Source organism: Wasmannia auropunctata, unplaced genomic scaffold (genome assembly GCF_000956235.1).
Source record: "Wasmannia auropunctata unplaced genomic scaffold, wasmannia.A_1.0 LD334196.1, whole genome shotgun sequence".
Taxonomy (NCBI): Eukaryota; Metazoa; Arthropoda; class Insecta; order Hymenoptera; family Formicidae; genus Wasmannia; species Wasmannia auropunctata.
In genome coordinates this window covers 766,458-787,753 of record NW_012028694.1, presented here as the reverse complement: position 1 = coordinate 787,753, position 21,296 = coordinate 766,458, and the positions used below count along the sequence as shown (strand labels likewise).

General features: G+C 33.8%; 2 protein-coding genes across 8 annotated transcripts in view; both read left to right on the top strand.

Moving 5' to 3' along the window:
• Positions 1 to 3,442, top strand: part of LOC105459382 (sodium-coupled monocarboxylate transporter 1) — a 47,486-nt gene extending 44,044 nt beyond the window's left edge. For all 3 annotated transcript variants that reach the window (XM_011705338.1, XM_011705336.1, XM_011705337.1), the window contains one exon: positions 1,974 to 3,442. In XM_011705338.1, coding sequence (XP_011703640.1) covers positions 1,974 to 3,135 — 1,162 coding nt within the window. In that variant the 3' untranslated portion in view covers positions 3,136 to 3,442. The remainder of the gene's footprint in view (positions 1 to 1,973) is intronic.
• A 1,737-nt stretch (positions 3,443 to 5,179) lies between these two features.
• LOC105459383 (putative aminopeptidase W07G4.4) overlaps positions 5,180 to 21,296 on the top strand; it is a 17,818-nt gene continuing 1,701 nt past the window's right edge. The window contains exons 1-9 of one of the 5 annotated variants that reach the window (XM_011705343.1): positions 5,180 to 5,362; positions 5,502 to 5,778; positions 9,742 to 10,023; positions 13,150 to 13,258; positions 17,502 to 17,649; positions 19,113 to 19,459; positions 20,004 to 20,282; positions 20,758 to 20,997; positions 21,098 to 21,280. In XM_011705343.1, coding sequence (XP_011703645.1) covers positions 5,762 to 5,778; positions 9,742 to 10,023; positions 13,150 to 13,258; positions 17,502 to 17,649; positions 19,113 to 19,459; positions 20,004 to 20,282; positions 20,758 to 20,997; positions 21,098 to 21,247 — 1,572 coding nt within the window. In that variant the 5' untranslated portion in view covers positions 5,180 to 5,362; positions 5,502 to 5,761 and the 3' untranslated portion in view covers positions 21,248 to 21,280. Of the gene's footprint in view, positions 5,363 to 5,501; positions 5,785 to 9,741; positions 10,024 to 13,149; positions 13,259 to 17,501; positions 17,650 to 19,112; positions 19,460 to 20,003; positions 20,283 to 20,757; positions 20,998 to 21,097; positions 21,281 to 21,296 lie in introns of those variants that run through there. The other 4 variants (XM_011705344.1, XM_011705341.1, XM_011705340.1 and 1 more) reach the window with 4 other exon arrangements.

Sequence of the window (21,296 nt, the reverse complement as noted above, 5' to 3'; positions counted from 1 at the left end):
ACATTTATTAAAATAACTGAGTAAATATCTCTCGCCGAGAGTGAGAAAGCAAAACTATTCAGAATAATGAAGAATTAAAACCGCTTAAAACGTCCGCATCATTTGTTATTGTAGACTGCTACAAGTTACCCGGCATGCTACAAAATTATAATGAACGACTGCGTCGTCACTGTCGGCTAGGTAAAAATTTATGTTGTTACGGGATTTACCCGTACTAATGTATATTAATGTTATGCATTATGCTGCGTAAGCGATTATACTCGATATTCTTTCCGACTACCTTGACGAGCATTTTAATTAATTTCCAGCTACATTATAATTGATTTAATTTCTATAGGTGTGCATTAATGCAAACTGCAAGGATCTGCTGTATATATCTGAACCATTAAAAAAAATATTATTAAGCACCAAGATACAGTCTCAACCGATGAACGCAGTTCTCGATTTAATTGATTTTTGTTTTGTATTTATAAAATTCACTCATTTTTATTCTTTTTACTTTTTACCTTTTTTTCATTAACAAATATAATATTAGTTGAATAGGCCCCATTATTTCGAAAAATTAAAAAAAACGATTAGAAAAACATTGTATGTATCTATAATTGTCATCTGCATTCTCGCTCGTTGTTTCTTTCATTAATTGTTTGTTACTTTCCGCTTTTATTTTTGCTTACGTAACAAGTTCTTCCGACGTGCATGATACTGTGTCGTGCGCTATTGTACTAACAATAAGTCTTACAGAATAATGTGAATACTGTCCGCGTATATGTATATGCATTATCCGTATATGCTTGCATTAAAACCGTTTTAAGCAACGCGTTTTGAATACGTGTCTGGAATATACAGAATTTATTGTCTCATATTTTGTAAGAATAAGGTACGAAGAATTAACGATTAAAAATAAATAATTTTTGGATAAAATTAAATCTTTTGCCACCTTAAAATAATATAAAACATTTTAGAATGTGCTTATAATAATTAGAAACAATGAACATTTAACAATACATACACACACACACACACACACACACACGCACACACGCACACACACACACACACACACACACACACACATACATACATACATACATACATATATACACATATATATGTGTATGTATATATACATATTGATATTGTTAAATATTCATTGTTTCTATAATTATTATAAACACATTCTAAATTGTTTTATATTATTTTAACATGGCAAAAGATTGAATTTTATCCAAAAATTATTTATTTATGTATATATGTACATATATATGTATATATATATATATATATGCAAATGCAAATATATATTGATCATAAATTTATAATATTTATTGTACTATACATCCGATGATTGTGGTATGTATTTTATCCAAAAATTATTTATTTATGTATATATGTACATATATATGTATATATATATATATATATATATATGCAAATGCAAATATATATTGATCATAAATTTATAATATTTATTGTACTATACATCCGATGATTGTGGTATGTATATGCATACGTGTATTATATTCAAACTAAATCCACTGGATTGCTGTTGAACATTGAATTTGACGTCAATCGGTTACAACAATTTACTATCACATGTCATTGTTGATCAATTACTTTAAATAAAGTAATATTGTTGTTAAACAAATACAAAATTCAAACATTGTACGAAATGTACGAGATAATGCGGCCTATTGTGCATGTATTAAAAGAGAAAAAAAAACTTATTAAAGAACTGCAAAACATGCATGGACGCAAATAACATAATTACATAACATTAACTTTTTTTCAAAAATTGTGTCATGCATTTATGTAATAACATAAACGACCCTTGTACTGTTTGATTTATTTTAATATCATTGCTACCTTGGGTTCAGCACTACGTAATTAAAATAGATAAATTTTCATAAATCTTATAGGATAATTTAATATTTCTGTCTCCGATGTTTGTAATAAAAAAATGTTTTTATTTTCAGAACGATGATGGCCAACATGCCTATAATCATAGTCTTATTTTCATTATCTTGGATTGTTGGAATGGTAATTTTTGCTAATTACGCCGACTGCGATCCACTCAGTCTGGGATATATTTCCAAGATCGATGAAATTGTACCATTCTACGTCGAAGATCAATTTTCGAACGTCCCCGGAATGTTTGGTCTGGTCATGGCAACTCTCTTCAACAGCGCCTTGACTTTGGCAGTATCAAATCTCAATTCTCTCGCGACGGTGACTTTCGAAGATTTTCTGAGTCACATACCGGCGATGAGTGATCTGAAAGACACGCAGCAGCTTCATGCGATCAAAATAATCGGTGTTATCTATGGTTTGCTAATAATCGGCCTTAGCTTCTTGGTAGCCATGCTATCCGGCGTAATAGAATCTTCTATGCTGATGACGTCAGCGACATCCGGACCCCTTCTTGGTGTATTTCTCCTCGCTATGTTGATACCATGTGCCAACTGGAAAGGTGCCGCCGCTGGCATGATTTTTAGTCACGTAACGACGATGTGGATCACCTTCGGTCATCTCAATCTGGGTACTGTCACCGAGATGCTACCTCTGTCTACGGAGAATTGCCATAACGAGACGTTTTCCTCATGGGTCACCAAACCGATTAGTCTAGAGTATTCTACACCGAACATCTCTAGCTGGACGACAATTCAGGAAAATGTAACGCTACCTAATCTGTCTGTCAACGAGACCAATAAATCATCGAATCCTTTAAATGTTCTTTATGGGATCACCTATATGTATTATGCTCTCATTGGTAGCATAACGACGGTTGGCGTTGGTATCATCGTGAGTTTAATTACGGCCGATGCGGAAGCTGACAAGTACGAGGCGCATTTGCTGCATCCTATGGCACGAAAGATAGCGGGATTATTTCCCGGAAAACGGAGGCTCTACGCCAGCAACACTCGTCTTGGGAATAAAAACGATATAAACGCCACGAATGCAACTCTTTCCTCGATGATGTCTATTCCCGATAGTGTCGAGAAAGTAACTTGTCCTCAAGGATGCGTCGATGACAGGGGAAAGCTACATTTAGATGAAGGCTATGTAGAGAAATTGAACGCGCTAAAGAGTGCTTCTCTCGATGTAACTAATGAGATCGGTAAGCATACTAGGTTGTAATACTGTATAAACGCAAGCTCGCGAATGTTCTTCATATACATTATTCGCCGCAGTATTACCATTGGATCGAAAATCTCAACACTTGCGAAAGTAGGGATATATACTGTGATGAACTCAGCGAGCGCGAACAGTTGTGTATATGTTAGTGCCAAATTTTATTATCCAAACATGGTACATGTGGGTTTGTGACCTGTGCGCGTGAAACGTAATTACGCGTAAGCAAAGTTTCCCTCAATTACAGAGTGCTCGAGCTACTCTCACATTCAGCTCAAAATATCGTTCAAATGAAGGCAATTCAGAAACGTAATTCGCAAAAACTTTTAACTTGCACATGCCAATTAGAGTTAACTACAGACACGCGTGATGTTGTAAGCTGCATTTAAACATAAACACAATTTACTAGAGAAGATTGTCAAGTACAGATGTTGTTACTGAAAGGAATTCACATTACCGTTCGTAATGAACGATTTCTGTGTTTAAGTTAAGAGGAGAACGTAGAGAATAAGTAGAAATCGGTATAATTACTATTAGCAATTGGTAAAAAACAATCACGTTTAATAATCGAAAACGTGGATACATAGTTCTGTAATTTGGTTACAGATAACAGAAAATTGATAATTAAATCACAGATAAAGCAATAAAGCAATTTTTTTCGTTTTTATTGCACAATATTTAATTACATAGTCGAAATATGTATTCAAATATATTCTTACTGCTTCTTTTTTAATTATATTCAACAGAAGGATTCATTTATTTAAATTTATCCTTTATCCAACAATTTTAATAATTGAATTGTAGAAATGTTTTTTATTATTATGTATTTATTCATGTCATTTCAAGTACTGCTTTTATTTTGTAAATATTAAGAAAAACATCTCTTATACTTATGTCAATTTTTTAAAAACAAGTTAAATAAAGAAGCAATGTTATTTGATTATAAAGAGAAACATGTCTGCATTTTATAACTTTGTAAATGTACGTATACGTATATGAGATTCAATGATTAAAATCGATACTCTGCAATATATATTTTCGTATTATATAATAAGTGAAAATATTTGATTGCAAAATAGCAATCATATGCGAGGGTTCCTCTAACATAGTATTTAGATCTTATTGTTAAACGGGTTTCGACTTTCCATAGTAATAAGTAATATTATATTTTATAGAAGATTGCGTATTTAATATGTATATGTGTGTGTGTGTGTGTGTAATTCACCGTGTGCATTGTTTTTTAATCTATTTTATTAGTATCAAACTTTAATATTAAAATCTATTTTTGTATTTTAGGGAATGTGAGTTATTTTATAAGTAAAATATCGTGCTCTTCGAAATATATACGTAATGAAAATGATGCCACTCCAGCGACTGTGATCGTTGATTTTATTTGTACCATTGTGCCTATATATATATATTTATTATATCAATAACATAACTTGCCACTTTTTATCTATCTTATATAGTCACTTGTGATCTTTAAGACCCCAATTTTTTGTAAATGCTAGTCTTGCATATACTTTCGATACGACAAAGAATTTAACTTTAATTAGTTTAACTTGTTTAACAAGCGTATTCAAGTTACTAATGTCTTAAGTTTAAATATTCGCATATTTGTAGACGATAAGTCGACATCTGTCGAATGGATATCAATGTAATTATTGATGTTTAAAATATAATTTTAGTATTATTTTAAATATTGTCAACACGCTCATAAAATATAATCTTCTTAATAAAGATAAGAATTATCTATCTTACATTGTTGTAAATGATATATTTATAGTTATGCAGAAATGAGATAGACGTTGTTTTATTCGTGCAAAATATTTGTTTGCATATTATAAACACAACATAAAACATACATAAAAAATATACAAAGATTTGCATAGATAAATGAAGAAAGATTACAAAGAACAAGCATGATGTCCACAGTCCACAGATAGACCGTCTAACCATCGGCAGTGCATTTCTTCGGGACTGGAAATTCAAGTTCGAGATGATCCGGTGTGCAGACCACGAACGCTGGCAACGTTGCGGCGATTTAACAGTAGTAGTAGTATCGCCGATACACATCCTACTCTGACTCTGAATGTCTCTGTAGTGGTGAAGACGGTCAGTTATATTCGCGAAAACACAGGCTTTAGTATTGCGCACGTTCTCGAGTTGGTCGCTCACAAATCTCATCGCGCGAAGGAAGATAATATCGCTGCAGGCACACCGAGCGATAACAGTATAAAGTTTCTCTTCTTATCGCTCTTGCTCTTCTATTCTCTCTATTTCTCTCTCTCACACGACATATCTGTCTCTCTCTTTCCCTTATTCTTCCAGCTATTTTCAGTGATGTTACATTGAACACCACCGGATTTCAGATTTGAAGCGTGCCGCGAGTACGGCTTCGATCCTGCGCTCTTCGCTTTTTCGAGGCGTTCGATAAGGCCGCGAGACCTCCATTTTGACAGTACGTCAGGAAGATCGCGTAGAACACGCAGGACAGTCGTGCGCCTGTTTTCATCGGTTATCAAGGGGGCGTACGGATTTCACGGTCGTGCAGAAGATAATACGTATATACATTTCCGTACGCTTCCTCATACGGAGTACCTTTAAGAGTACGGCGTGGGCGCGGCGCATCATGGCGGTGGAAACGAGGTAAATGTACGGAAAGCTTGCACGACACATGCTCCGATATGCGTCGGTAAACGCTGTATGCTAAATGCGAATGATCTTTGACTGAACTACAATAGTTCAACGCACAAGAGCACGGTTACTCGCGCAAATGGCTCTGGTCCAACCATAATTGTTAGCCATTTTAATATATTTTTTTTAAATTGATGATACAAGAGATAAGTAGATAAATATGAGATATGTTGCGCTTTTCGACAAGCTTAAAAAGAGAACGCATCGCGTAAAATTAAATACAAAAGATTTTTATATGCATTCCAATGCTATATAAACACAAATTCATTTATGTTTTCAAAAGTTTTACGTTTTCTTGAAAAGACTCGTGTTTATATATCTTGTGCTTCAAATTTCTATCGTATCTCATGTTCTACTATTTCACTACTTTCTGAAATGATAATATAACCATCGTTACTCTCTGATTTGTAATATTGATTGTCGAACGTACCAAGTGCTATATTGAATTGTCATTTCCCAAATTGTCGTTACGAGATGTACTATAATTGTGTGCTATAATTATAACAGGTAATTCGTAATTTCGTCGTAAATTGTAGATTCTTGGTGAATAATTAGGTAGTCTACGTGACGTGAACATATTTGCTTGCGGATTCGCGCGAACTCATGAGAAATGCGAATTTCTCCCAGCCAATGCTGGTTCGTTTCGCACTGTTACGCGAGATCCAGTGGTGCCCAACTGTTTCAAAGTTTCCGGCATCATTAGCTCGCAGGCACCATTAGAACACGCTCCTGATTGATTGCACATTGTGCATGCACTTGATAGAAGTTTCATCAGCAGCTGTGAAATAAGTCGAGATCAAAGTCCAAAATAATACAGTAATTTCCGCGATTATTTTTAACTCTTTCTCAACTCATGTTTAATATATTCTGAATACAAATCGTAAAACTAATAATAGCAATGAAAAGCAATGAATAGAAATATTTTTATTGGTTATACTTCTATATATTCATCAAGATATCATACGCCGCACAAAATAGTAATTTTCTAGAGACTGATCGCATCTTTCCAAATTTTTCTACTAAGCCATTGTTAGTTTTAATGGATGCAAATAAACAGTAGTAAATTAGTATTAGCAAAATTATCCATAAACCTCACGAAGCGAGCCCATGGAAACACCTAACGGCAGCAACGATCGTACCGTAGATCTACAAAGACTTCATTATCACTGCGTGATATATACATGCGCGCTTACGGGAGCGCGGAGAAGCATTATTGTCTGTTGGATTATGTTCGCAATCGATCGATGTTCGATTTACCGTGTGCGCGATATCGTGTGTACTCTTGAGATTTATTATCTTCCATAGAATTCGACGTTATTGTGCCCGAATTGTGACCAGTCAGCATTGACCGGGTTGATTTCGCAAGCGGAAAAATTTGTTAACGCTAAAACATGATATACGAATATGGAAAATTTACCATAGGTTAAAACGAGATCTCCGTTAATTGCTATCGTTGCAAAAGAATATTTCGAGCTTGATAAAGTATTTTCTAATTAAATTATATATATCTTTCGATTGTGATATACCGTAGATTAAATCTAATCACAGATTTTAATTAACAAGACACTTCACAACTGTGACAATAATTATAGATTGCATAGCCAGGATAAATATTTTTCATCTCTGGCCCAGATAATTCTGCATCAATGCTATATAAGATATACTTTGAAAGATGTTATCGTTAGACGATCGTCTGAACTGATGTTTTCATAGCGACTCGATGGCACCATTTTTCGGAATTACCTTCGATATTTTCGTGCATTTCATGCAGTACATTTCCTATAAATATACGTGCACATCTGCTTCTCTAATATTTTCTTTCCTCTTGCATAAAAAGGACCTTTGTGGTATTATGGCAAGAGGTTTATGTAGTCGTTTTATATATAGCCATATATTTGTATAGACTTTCTTACTTGCCTGAACGTTTACGTATCAACGAACACATTCTACAATTATATTATCTTTATCTTTTTACTTATCTCTATATATTACATGTTGAAACATATATCTATATCGATAGACTAAAATCAAGATAAAACATATTTAATCATTTTTTGTCGTGTCGTATAAATATTATCCCTCAAATATTATTTTAACAAAAATAATTTTCGAATATTTGTGTCTAACCAATTCAACAGCGACAACTTTCGTTTGTAAAAGCGATGCTATAGATATTATTAATATAATGCAAATGTATTCCACGTGCCATTGGTCTTATCTAACGGTTATGTGCTATTCGCTTAAATTACTAAAACATTTTCTTCTCCAAGTCGCATATTTAGTGATATAACTTCAATTTAATGCTAAATGTAAAACAAGATAACGATATTTGTAGCCATGCTGTCATCGATAAGAATATTACGTTTTTTTTACAGAATATTTATATAGCTGCAGCACGGTACGAATTTATCTTCTAACAAAATATAATATCTATAATTAAATCAATTAAATTGAGATCGAATTAAAAAAATAGTACCAATACTATGCTTTTGCCGATATTTTATTTAAAACATTGATTTTTATATTTAATAATACAATAGATGAAAACAAAATAATAATTTTTTACTCTCGGACTATTATTATAAAATAAGAATGATTGTTAATATACAAATGAAATCTTAATTAATATTTTTTATTAACTTGCTCTCTTTCCAAGAAAAAAATTATGTAAATATTAATATAATGGTAAAACGTATGCATGAATAATTAAACTTTAAAGAATAATAAGTGAAAATAAGCAAAAAGAAATTTTGGACTGTTTTAAGATTATGTCCGGCAGTTTAATAGCAATATAAATTTTAAAGTACAGTATTATATCTCGATTTTTTAATATAGGCGTCACTAACTCGCTATAAAGTGTTACATAATAAATTTTTTTTTTCAAATGCGAATATTCAGCCCATTTTCTTATTTGATTTTACTGCAAAAATAAGAAAAAAATTGCAAACATGAAAAGACAGATCGATGTAAACATTTTCACAGTGAGAATCAAACGCGACATCGATATCCAATAAACACTGCAGGATGTATCAAAACAAAAATGTGAGAATTTCATATCTCCCGTTTGTGATTCGCATTGAGGGATTTTTCAGACAATTTAACTGAACGGAAAACGCGTAAAATTAAAGTACAATTGTAGAAATAATACGACTATAATACATTTACAAGTTTTACATCAATAATTAATGAAAAATAAATTTTTATTTTATTGCTATTTGTTAAACAAAATAAAATGGAATGCACAAATATATCAATTATTGATAAAATAAAAAAATTTTAATATTCTCATTTACGTTAATTGCCATATACATCTGCAATGACATTTCTTTTCTTACTTTTTCTTTTATATTTAATAGGTATTATATTAAATACAAATGTCCTTGCGTTAGATGACAATTTCTAGCACATTCAGTTTGTAATGGAAACAAAAAAGCACGTATTAATATCAAAATATATAGCTCATTATTTAGAAAAGCACATTTTATAAGTATATCAGATTAACCCATCAATATTGGAGAGATGTGTTAATAAAAACAAAATATTTTCGTTTTTCGCGTGTCTTTAACTTATTCATATTAAAAAATGAAATTAAAACATGTGAATTTACTCGTCTATAATATAAATATATAATACGAATATTTTCATTATCGTTCAAATCTAACAGATCACAATTTTAGCAAATGAATAATTCGGCTAATGGAATAATAGCATCGAGTGAATTTCATCCCCCTCTCTCGTTTTCTTTTTTGATAAAGATCTTCATTTTCCTCTGCTAATTTGTATTTCGCTGTAATTATATTGACTTCAATGGATATATCGTGTTCTCGTTAACGAGTAATTATCTTGCTTTTGTCTAATCGGATTTGCTAATAATTAGTGAGGCGTCCAAATAACATGCATAATGATTCATTTCAGATGGATGCCATGTCAGCTGAAAATTGAAACGAATATCTGCAGCGGCGATTACGATGGCATTATTCTGGTGTCAGGAAGTGCTCCTGGATCCAACGAGCCGGAACCCTTCAAAACCGTCCTCTATGCCGCGGCCCAGATCGATGCCGCACTGGGCGTGATCGGCGCGGTTTTGCCCATCAATTTGCTCGCAAAAAGGCTCATTTACAGCCCAACGGGTCCGCTTAACATGGATTATCACGATGTGCGGAGTTTCGCAGAGGCAGCCACGAAGGGAATAAAACGGTAATTCTTTTGTGTGATCCCGCACGCTTTTCTTTCTTTTTATAGTCTTTTTTTTAACGCGAGTGCTGTATTAACAGAGCTATTGCGTTCATGGGAATACATTTTATGTATGTATATCATATCAATATATGTTTCATCGGTTTTTAAATATAGTTTCATGTATTGAATAAAATAATTTAAACAAGCAATATATGTATATAATATTTGTCTAAACTGCATATGTAGGTGAAGAAAAAGAACTTTATTATCATAATAAAACTATCGCTATTATATATTTGAGGTGAAAGCGATCAAATTTCACTATCATAACTAATTATTTGATACAGTAAAATCTGTTTTGATAATAAGATAAAATCTTCTCTGGTGAAAGTAAATTTGTTTATGTGCATTTTGTTAGAGATAGATTCTACTTTGCAGCAAATCAGCGCAGCGTCGCTACTATAATTGAAATAGGAATCAATTTATTATTGTAAAGCAATTTATAAATTTCATTATCATAATTACACTTTTCTATTCTCAGCAAATAAAATTAGAATTTTTCATAAATTTTTATTGTCTACGTAATATAATTGACAATATTTAATATTTGCTATAAAACTATAATAGATAGACACTATAATAGATAAAATTCAACGAACCCAAACCCTTTATAAGTCTCGGATCTGACACTCCTTGGTAATTGCTATTACAGGCTAACAATTACTCGTTAATTCAGTGCTTTATATGCTGTCGGTGAATTAAATCGTGGTCGCCGACATAGCTAGATAAGTCTTGATTATCTGTCGTTTTGAAGATGGGAATGCTATAACGACAACAAAAGAAACGACGTACAATAGGACGACGCTATTGTAATAGCAACGTCGCGCACTTACCGTAAAAATGTCTCTTTTTTTAATTTCAGTTCAACAAAATTTCTGCATGTTGATTCTTTATCGATATATACACGAATAAATATTTATTACAAATATTTCTATTTCTCGAGCCTTTAACAAAAGTTAATAGTTCATACATTCAACAATATTTTTAATCTCTCTGGTATTTCTAATAAGCATTCTTCAACTATATAAGGGACACTTTACTAAATTCCACAATCGAAGCGCGCAAATTCCAGTGTTTTTCATTGTCCGGGTATAATTGGATTTAGCGAGCATACCCAGGAAGTGACGTTATATACCTGCGTTCTAGTGTCGGCAATTTGCATATATTTGAAAAAAATCATCGCACTTTTTTCGAGCTCGTTGCAATTAATCAGTGCTGAAGTAAAATTAATAAAGACTCTTGATTGTATGTTTATTATACAATTTCGAACATCTTCGCACCCGCATGTCGAGTGTTCGTTCACCGACATGATGGTCTTGTAATGAAACGAACCACGAACGATTGTCAGCGTTTTGTGTACTCCAATAGCTGCATAGGGGAAACGCAATGATGCGCGAACGAAATTCCGCGCGAGCCATACGCCTGCCCGTTCCGAAATTCAATTGAAAAATGAAATTCCTGTCCGTTTGGCGCAACTGTTTTTTTCACGTGGACAGTAGTGACGTTAACGGAAGATTGGCATGGAGAACGTTCCAACGCTAGGAAAAAAATTGTACAACGACTCTTGTAATGCGTATTAAATTATACGCAATATTTTGTCTTAATGATAAGTATTTTTTTCGAATTTATTTGCTTACAAGTACCTTACATAATATCAATAACAGGTTGATAAATGAGATAAATGTTGCAATATTATCACCGTATCATCGCATCATAAAAATATAATTATAATTTCAATAAGTACTTAAAATATATTATTAATAATATAAATAGTAAATAACAAAGTAATAAATTAAAAATAAATAATAAGAAATATATGAAAAGTAATAAGAGAGGTTATTTTTTAAGAAACTAACTAATTATAAGAATTTAATAAAAAATTGTACATTTATGTGAATGCAGTGTAACTAAATTTTGCATAAAACTCATAAACTCTTGGATGCCAGCTTGCCGTCGTGTATAATTATTTGAAAGTACAATTTGCTTACACTTGCAATTTATTTTTCTCGTTGTGCAAACCTTCGTAGTATTCTCCAGAGGAAACTGGTCGCAATCTACAATTTTTATTCTTTTAGTCTGCATTTTAATTATTACCAATGTTTCCTGCGAGTAAAATTGCTACCGTGCTCCGTTACACACCTAAGCAATAACATGATATTTGCAGTCCTTTTAAGATCTCTGAATAATAGAGATGCGCGGTTCTGTACAACATTAATTCCAAACTCAAATCAAAAGTACTTTGTTAAATCGAGAATAGAATGGGAGATTTGGGAATCGCGATATAATGACAGTTTCTCGAGATTGCCAAGTGCGAGACATTGTATGCATCGGAAACGTAACAAAGTTTAAACACGATAGCGATATACTTTGGGAATAGATTAATATAGTTCGTGATTCGCAAGAGTGAGAGATTCGCACCTTCGGTTACGTAGCTACATTTGTATTACACCCGACAAGACGAAAATTGGACACGAAGGGAGCGAGAATGGCCATTCGTGTCTCGGGATACTCGATGAGAACCGTATACCTTTCCCCAGAGAACTCATTTCTTTTCTTCTTCTTGCATGAACGTTTCATTCCCTTGGAGTGTAGTATCACTACAAGTTTTATGGTAACAATATTATTGCATAGATTACGATACCCGCTGATGATTATCAAATATTAACAATCAAATATTTCCGCACTAATTACGGTCAGCTTCCCCTTGAGTCTATATACGTGAACACATCCTTCTACCTTCAAATTCTATCTCTAGAGTATCCCTTGATCCTTTACTGGATTCTTAAATTAGTAGGGTTGGTCTATCAGTCTGTCAACAGGGGGACTTCTTGACCGTTTGAGTATCTCATTGACATTACTTTTTCAAGAAATAGCTATCGAACTTGTGGTAAACAAAAGAAAATTTTTACGTTACGTACACACGCACGCAGGGTTATTTTGTATCTGTGTAATAATTTTGGATTAGCAAAATTAAAGTAAAATATATGATATTGTATGTCAAAATTCATATTTCATTATATGATCAAATATTAGTATATTAGGTAATAATTCATTAACTAATTTTACAATTTTTTTTGCATTTATCAGGGCTTTGAAAGCTGGCGTGAAATGTCCATTATTAGTGCTACTACCAGATGATCGTTTTGAGAATGTTGAACTAGTAACGCTTCTTGGTGCTTTGGAGAGTCTCTACGTGGTGAGTTCCATCATAACAAATTATTTATCATAATACTAACATGTCGAAATAATATTATAAGTAGATCATATTATATATTTTTAACGTCTTTTTACACTTGAGAAAGTGAAATATTAAATTATTTCAAATACTGTGGATAAAACAAAATTTAAAAACGTATAAAAATTTACAATAAAATCAATATATAACCATTACTTTTATTATTAGAATTTCAATGTAAGAAAACGTTTAAGGAAAGAATCTCAATTAGCTCACTTGTACGCAATTGAAAATAGCAACCACATATCTCCCATTCATAATTTCTAAATATGGAAAAATTGAATCAATCGGCACTAATCATTATTAAGATATTAAAATTTAAAAAGAGAAATCGTAAAAAATTACTAGGTGAAATCGAGAGAATCGATAAGTAAATGTTATTCGATTGTACCAATATATCCGGTTAAGGCATTTCGCAGATAGTTGGTACAGTTGTGGTTATACGAGAGCCGTTTAAACCAATCAAACAGATACAACATAGCTTTGTGCATCTATATTGGCAGAATAGGGAGCCTGTAGTTGTATCTGGAAGGAATTCATCTCTGTGTTTCAACCGAGTTTGGTACGCTGTGGTCTGATTGGCTGCCCCCCAAGTAGCTCACCATACTCTAACTCTAGTAAATCTGTCTATTTCGCCTCTAAACTAAATTGCTACTGTGATCTTAATCCATAACTAATGAGTGCGAGACCGCGCGACACAATTCAACTAATCCATGATATTTTACGAAAATATAATTAATTCAGCATCATTAATGCCCGATGATTCCAATAAGACTCTATTCGCAAACGGTAATTACAATCGGATAATTACTACGAACCTCTGGATATTCATAATTTAACAATTACTAGAAGCTGGGATACACGTAATTTGCAAACGTTTCGCGACGATTAATACAAGTATCATAATCCATGCACCATATGCAAACTAATTAGAATCACTCAGTGCTGGCGGGCGTATTCGATTGTACTCGAGCTTTCGAAATTTATTCTCTCGGATCTCAGATGTATACGTGATAGCGACAAAGCAAAATGTAATTTCAACATCGACCGAGAATAGGATGATAAACGTTTCAATAAATAAGTTCGTTCAACGTCTTGAATAAACGATGACCCGATGACAAATATTGACTGCAAAGAGTGCGGTCAACACGGTCATCAAACAACACCTGCCACCAACAAACTCCGCGGCGCGGACTGTTGCTTGATCGATAAGTGTGTAGCATGTCTTACGGAGGATATCGGGTTGCACAACTCGATTGCAAGCTCCATTGTTCATTAACCTCAGCGCCGCCGCGGTTAATTACGGTCGGACGATAGTATCCGCATTATTATGCGAACTTCGAAGTCGGAAGTTATCCGGCACGAGTATACGCGGCGCGATCGATTTGCGAATCCTATAGTAATTGCTTTACCAACGCGAGTCGCGCGATCAACCACGTCACTCATGTACATTCAACAATTAGGAATATTTAATTGTACAGAGTCGTTAAAAAGGCCTTTTAATAAACGTTGCAAATGCCGAATTCAGATATCTTGCTAGCATAGAAATAGTGATTGATAAACAGAAAACTTTTATTTGTAACAAAATATTAATCAACAATTTTTTTACATGTTTAAAAAAATATATCGCGATATTATTCCAGAAGATTAATTTTCTCTGAGAGTTTTGCGACAATGTAACAATTAAAGCAAACTTATAATTGACCTTTTGTATAAAGTAAAACAATATCTTAAAGGTAAGAAGTAGCGTTTTGTGCAATTTCTATAAGTTTTGCGCTTGAATTACTCTTTTGTTAAATTGCAATATCCAATAGTGCATAAACGTTAACCTAGTATTGATTCATCCGTCATAAAATGAAACGGCTGTTGAAGTAAAGATAAAATCTGGACATTCAGCTCTTGGCAAAGATTAAAGAAGGAGCGATAACTTTAAACCGATAAAGTAAAGGTAAGTTGGAAAAGAAGAAGGGCACTTGTGATCAGCGATTATATGCTAGACGAGACAAGGAACTGCTTTGTATCATGAAGAAAACGAGTCCTTTGGAGAGAGCCCTATGCTGGGATGAATTTTATTTAATACATAAAGCATAAAGAAAAAATTCTAGATTTAGGGAATAAATAGTACTCCTTAAAAAAGTAAAAATCATTAAATCAATATATGTTGAAAAATAAATTTTAATGGAAATAGAAGCAATTTTCAATTTTGATAAGACAAAGATAATTTGCATTTTTGCTGAATATATCATCTGTTTTCGGAGTAAATAAATTTCTTTATTTAGTCCATAAAAAAATATAAAAATTTAATGATCATTAAAATATAAATACCTATTTAATAAAATATTTCATATCTTTCATTGCCGTTCATCAATCAATCAAACAGCAAATACTAAGCATGATTTATTTTTTGATTTCATTTAATACTATTAGCTAATTTTTATCTTAAAAATCGCTTCGTTATCATATCAGTATCATATTGTTATGTCATTATTACGTTCAATTTTAAACTGATCTATAATTATTTTTTTTCAAACTTATGCGTGACAAATCTTATTTAATGGTGAATGCTCTCATAATTCGTTGTTCATACATAACGGACATTCTTGTCGCGTAAGTTCAAGGACCAAAATTCAAAGTTCGGACCACAAGGGAGGAGCAGTCGGTCGGGGCTTGTTTGTGGGCGGCAGCGGGATGTAGCAAGGGGTTAGAAGGACGCAAGGGGGTAAGCCGAGTGCTCTGCCCTATCAAGAGTAGCAAATGCTTGGCGTTCCTGAATCCTGGCGGCCGGCGAGGCGACCTAATTAGCGAAATACTCGGGTCTTCCTTCGTCTCACCTCACCAACCGTTCAGCCCGCGGCACCGGAGCGTTGTCGGCACCGAGCTCATATGCTTCTTTCTTGATAGTTCGCTCTTCTGACCCTCTTTCCTCTCCTGCGTCGCTCGTTCCTTCCGTTCCGTCCGACGCAAATACGGGGCATCGTTTTCCAAATACCAGAAAGCACCCTCGGAATTTCTGCGCCGCGTAATCGGAACACTGTCGCGTCGTCGCGAACCTCGCATCGGTCTCTCTTTCTCGCTTCTCTTGCAGCTAGCAGTTTTCCGACTTTTTCAATTCTTTTCGCTCGCTCACGAGCTGCATGAACGCCAGTGACAACGCAAAAGGTCGCGATAAAACGAGTCGCGCACGTGTCAGGTCATGGAATCTCTTTGTTAGAAAAAAATTTTAACTATATGCACACGCACACACACACACACACACACGCGCGCACAAAAAAAGTATAAATTTGACCGAGTACATTCGCGTAATACCTTGGAAAGAATATGCAATAAAAAATAGGAGTTTCCATTTAAGAAATTAAAGTGTTGATCTTTTTATATGATCTTCAACCGACTATAATCAAACGAATAGCATCATCTTAAGTCTCCCTCGAAGTTATAAAATTTTTGTATAAAACGTTTTTACGTAGTTTCCATATTTTTCGAAATATTTTATTGGAAAAACTAAAACATCTTGTGCATGTGTGTGTGCGCGCGTGTGTAACCATGTAAAAAACTATTCCAATATATTTTTAGTTTTACTACACGTAAAAATTGTGAAAATATTGTTTTTGGAATTTTATGCGCGATTTACAGTTGAATAATTAAACACAAATGCATATTCAAAATGTTAAAAAGAGAAAACATACATATATATATATATATATATATATCGAAATACTGAGATTTTATATATATACTATTTTTTATATATACTGAGATATATATATATATATATATATATATATATATATAGGTATATATATAGCGATATACTGAGATTTTTAAAGCAAAGAAAATTAAAATTGGACTTTGATTATAGATGTATAAATTAACTAGAAAATCTTTTTATACTGAATTATACGAAAACCGATTTATACGTAAATTAATAAAAATTATAGTTCCATTATCTATAAAGTGTTTATTCGATAAGAAGATTATCATATTTAACATTTTTTGTATAGACAAATAAATTTCTCTTTCTTCATTAGACCTCGTGCAAAAAATAATAAATGATTTGCATAACAGATTTTAAAGAGAAAATAGTATTATAGCATAATATTTAAACAGTAAGTAATAATGAAACAAATGGATATAATTTTTCTTGTTTGCCGCACTCGTATTTCAACAATTCATATAATCTTCAATCGGCAATTTTATATTTTCACAGCCTTTGGAAGTACGTGAGATATGTGCGGATCGGTGCTACAAAGCGTGTCAACTCGGAGTGTGGAGTCCGATTTGCAGTAAGAAGCTTCAGGGTATCGTGAAACTTGCCTCGGCGCTCGAGAGTGGCAGATACGTCGCAAGGGACATAGGTAAGTCCCGTTCTATCCAAGGCGCACACGGCTCGCGATATTTTATCGAGTGAACAAAGCAGGTTTTCCTGTCCGTGTGAGAGAAGAGGAGCTCGGACTTCCGTCGCGAGTTTCCTCTATTCGCGGAAGAAATAAGCTTTGGTGGGGAAAATCGCCCGCGGCTTCCTACTTGTCCGAGAAAGGTCTTTTGGCTCCCAGTTAATCGAGCACAACTTGCCGCTCTTCGCGTTTCACTGCTCAAGTTTAGTCGGGATAGCCCTCGGGAATTATCGAGTTTAAAGTTTAAATAGCCGGCGATTTGGAGAGTTTAAGTGTTCATTTTTAATGTAACTTACGTACCTTTCGTGAACAACGTAGACGGAAGGTACGGAGCTCATTCCCTGTGGCAGTTAATAACAATTGGCGTTTCTACAATATTTGCCTTAATGTTTCAAGGTTTATTAGTGCTTATCCTTTATCGTAGCATTTATGCTTTATTAATTGTGTGTGGCTTTTATAAACTTTCATTCCCGCCCAGCTAACTTGGATATAAAACGTATACTATTCCACTTGTTTATAGAGCAAAACAAGGAAAGTGGATAATACAATTTCGTAAAGTAAACTTTGATGTCCTGGCCATTGCCGCAGGCTCAGTCGCATCTGAATTATTCGCATGTGCCAGAGCGAAAGATAAAATAATAAGCGTGAATTTTTCAACGTTCCTAATCACTAATTGGAAAGATATTCAGAATTGTTAATTTTAGATTTATAATTTTTTATATGACATTTTTTATTTGACTTATCCCAAGGTATATTAATTTTAATTAACATTACAGTAAAATATATAAATCTATTGTAATATATTAATTGTAATATCGGACGTATTTTTATGCGTATTATTCATTATCTCGATCAAACAAGAATAACAAAATGCAAATAATTAAATAACAACCTTATGCTAAGCTTGTCAAGCGGTGAAAATAATTGCTGATGAAAAATATCGTATTTGTTTGAAAATAATTGGCTGAAATATATTCTTTATAAAAAAGAGAAGAGTTCAATCTATTCAGTCAATTTTTTTATTTCAATATATTAAACGAACAAATGCAAAGCTTATTCGTAATTGAATAATTGTGCGCGTATGTATGTGTTTGCGTGCATGCATGTGTGTGTAGATTTATAAAAATAAATTATTAATAAATAAAACTCAAATGTGCTCTCTAGGCAAATAATTAATCACCACAAAAAATCCTATTTTTAAAATAAAAATAGCAATTGCAGGAACATAATACAACAATTTTTATCTTTATCGAATAAACTTTATAAAATAGTAAACTATAATCGCGAAGTAAAAAGAAAGAATATTTTGTATTCAATTATTTAAAAAAATAACGAAATCTGTTTGTTTAATTTATATGTCTTTATTCAATCTACATTTATTCATATTCAATATAGCCAGCAGCACTTTTACTTTGTTAAATTAGGTGGTGCGGACCCCGAAAGAATGGCACCCCCGAGAGTGGAGGAATACCTGGCGGAGTTGTTTTGCGGATCGAATGTCACGATGCAAGTGATATCCGATCAGGATACGCTTCTTCAGGAATACCCGCTATTCGCCTGTGTAAATCGCGCCGCCTCAGTTATACCGCGTCACGCCGGTAGAATTATATTTTTGACTTACGAGCCACCCGCTTGCGTCTTGGAGACGATCATGATCGTGGGGAAAGGTGTCACTTATGATACCGGTGGCGCCGACATCAAGTGCCAAGGCATCATGGCTGGCATGTCGAGGGACAAATGCGGCGCGGCTGCCTGTGCCGGATTCATGCAGGTGCCGTGTAATATATCGTCGTACGCGACATTATATGTCATGTTGGGAATGATCGAGTTTCACCTCGCTTCTATTAATAATATGGCGTTTTAATAAGTTTCCTGCTTGGTTATATACACACACATATACTCTCGTATATGAGTTGGTAGATTCTTGATTATCATAGGCAAACCATATTTCTATGTATTCCTTATGATACAGTGTAGTATATTAATGGTCTCGATGCACACTCCTTTCTTTCCTCCTCTGTTTTTCTCCCTCCTCTCTTTCTCTTTTTCTCTCTCCCTTCGCTCTGTATATAGCACACCGAGCTAACTATTATTATTATTTCGATGCATTTCGATGATCCAAATGAAAAGCTTGAGCAAATAATGCTCGCTGCTATTAATATAAAAATTAAGAGTCATCATTTATTTTTGCTAAATTGAGAATTGAAATTAAACAAAGTAATAAAGTAACTCCTCGAGCAACTCGATTAAAAAAAATTTTAATATGCAAATTTTTTTCATATTATATCGAAGTAAAGATCTGTTAAATATCGCAGGTAGTGAATTTATTACAACCACCGACAGTAAAGGTCGTCGCCGCTTTGTGCGTTGTAAGAAATAGCATAGGCGAGAACTGTTACGTTGCTGATGAAGTGATCACAGCAAAATCTGGTGCGAGAGTACGCGTGGGCAACACGGATGCCGAGGGTAGGATGGCTATGGCCGACGCTCTCTATTATCTCAAAGAAATGGCCCTATGTTCTGTAAATCCGCATCTCTTCACGATAGCTACGCTAACAGGCCACGCAGCATTAACTGCGGGTTCGGGATATGCCGTAAGTACTGCGAAATCACATCACATTTACTTGTTATGCTTTTAACCTTAGCGAATGTTAAGATAACACGTGCAGCTGCTCGAATTCCTATTGCTCGGATGACGATATAAATACCTTGAACGAAGAGAGCAAATCCCGTTGCGCTACTATTGCGCATAACAATAATAACAAAGATAACTACACGATAAAATCTAAATGTGAAATTGGCAGAAATGTATACAGATAGACAGTTGCGTGTTTGTTGATTCATTGATGAAAGCGTAATTGGACAGGGTTATAAACGATCTAAATATTCTAGATGCAGCATATAGTTTTCTTGTGTTATATTGAATCCTGGACGTGACACGTGATATGACTTTATTATGAAAATTGCTTGTAGACGTTAACCACAATTTATTCCCTGGTTACTTTGTTGTCCAGATAAAAACATTCCATTCATATTTTCGAGAACTTACGTTTATATTCATTGTTACAGATTGCTATGGATAATGCTGTAGCACGACTAGGCAGTAATGCGGAAAAGCTTCAAGCTTCCGGTGAAGTTATTGGCGATCCATTCGAAATATCGCGAATACGTAGGGAAGATTTTCTCACTCATCAAGGGCGGGCGGAAGGTGACGATATTCTTCAAGCACGGAACGAACCTAGCGTGAGAACTCCGCGAGGTCATCAGGGACCAGCCGCTTTTCTAATTAAGGCTTCCGGATTGGACAAGGTGTCATATACTTGTTATTTTTATTTTTAAATTTAAGTTTTTATTTCAATTTATAGTGTTTTCAGATATATAACATTACTTAATAATTTATGACTTCTAGCACGGTATTGAGTCAGAGAAGCCATTGAAATATTGTCATCTGGATTTAGGCAGGCGTGGCGGTGATTATCCCGAACAACCAACCGGTGCACCGATTTTAGCATTAGCCAAAACGTTTCTTTTTGATAAAATAGAGACTAAAAATCCGTGATAATATAAATTGTCTATAATATTACGTACATATATATATATATATATAT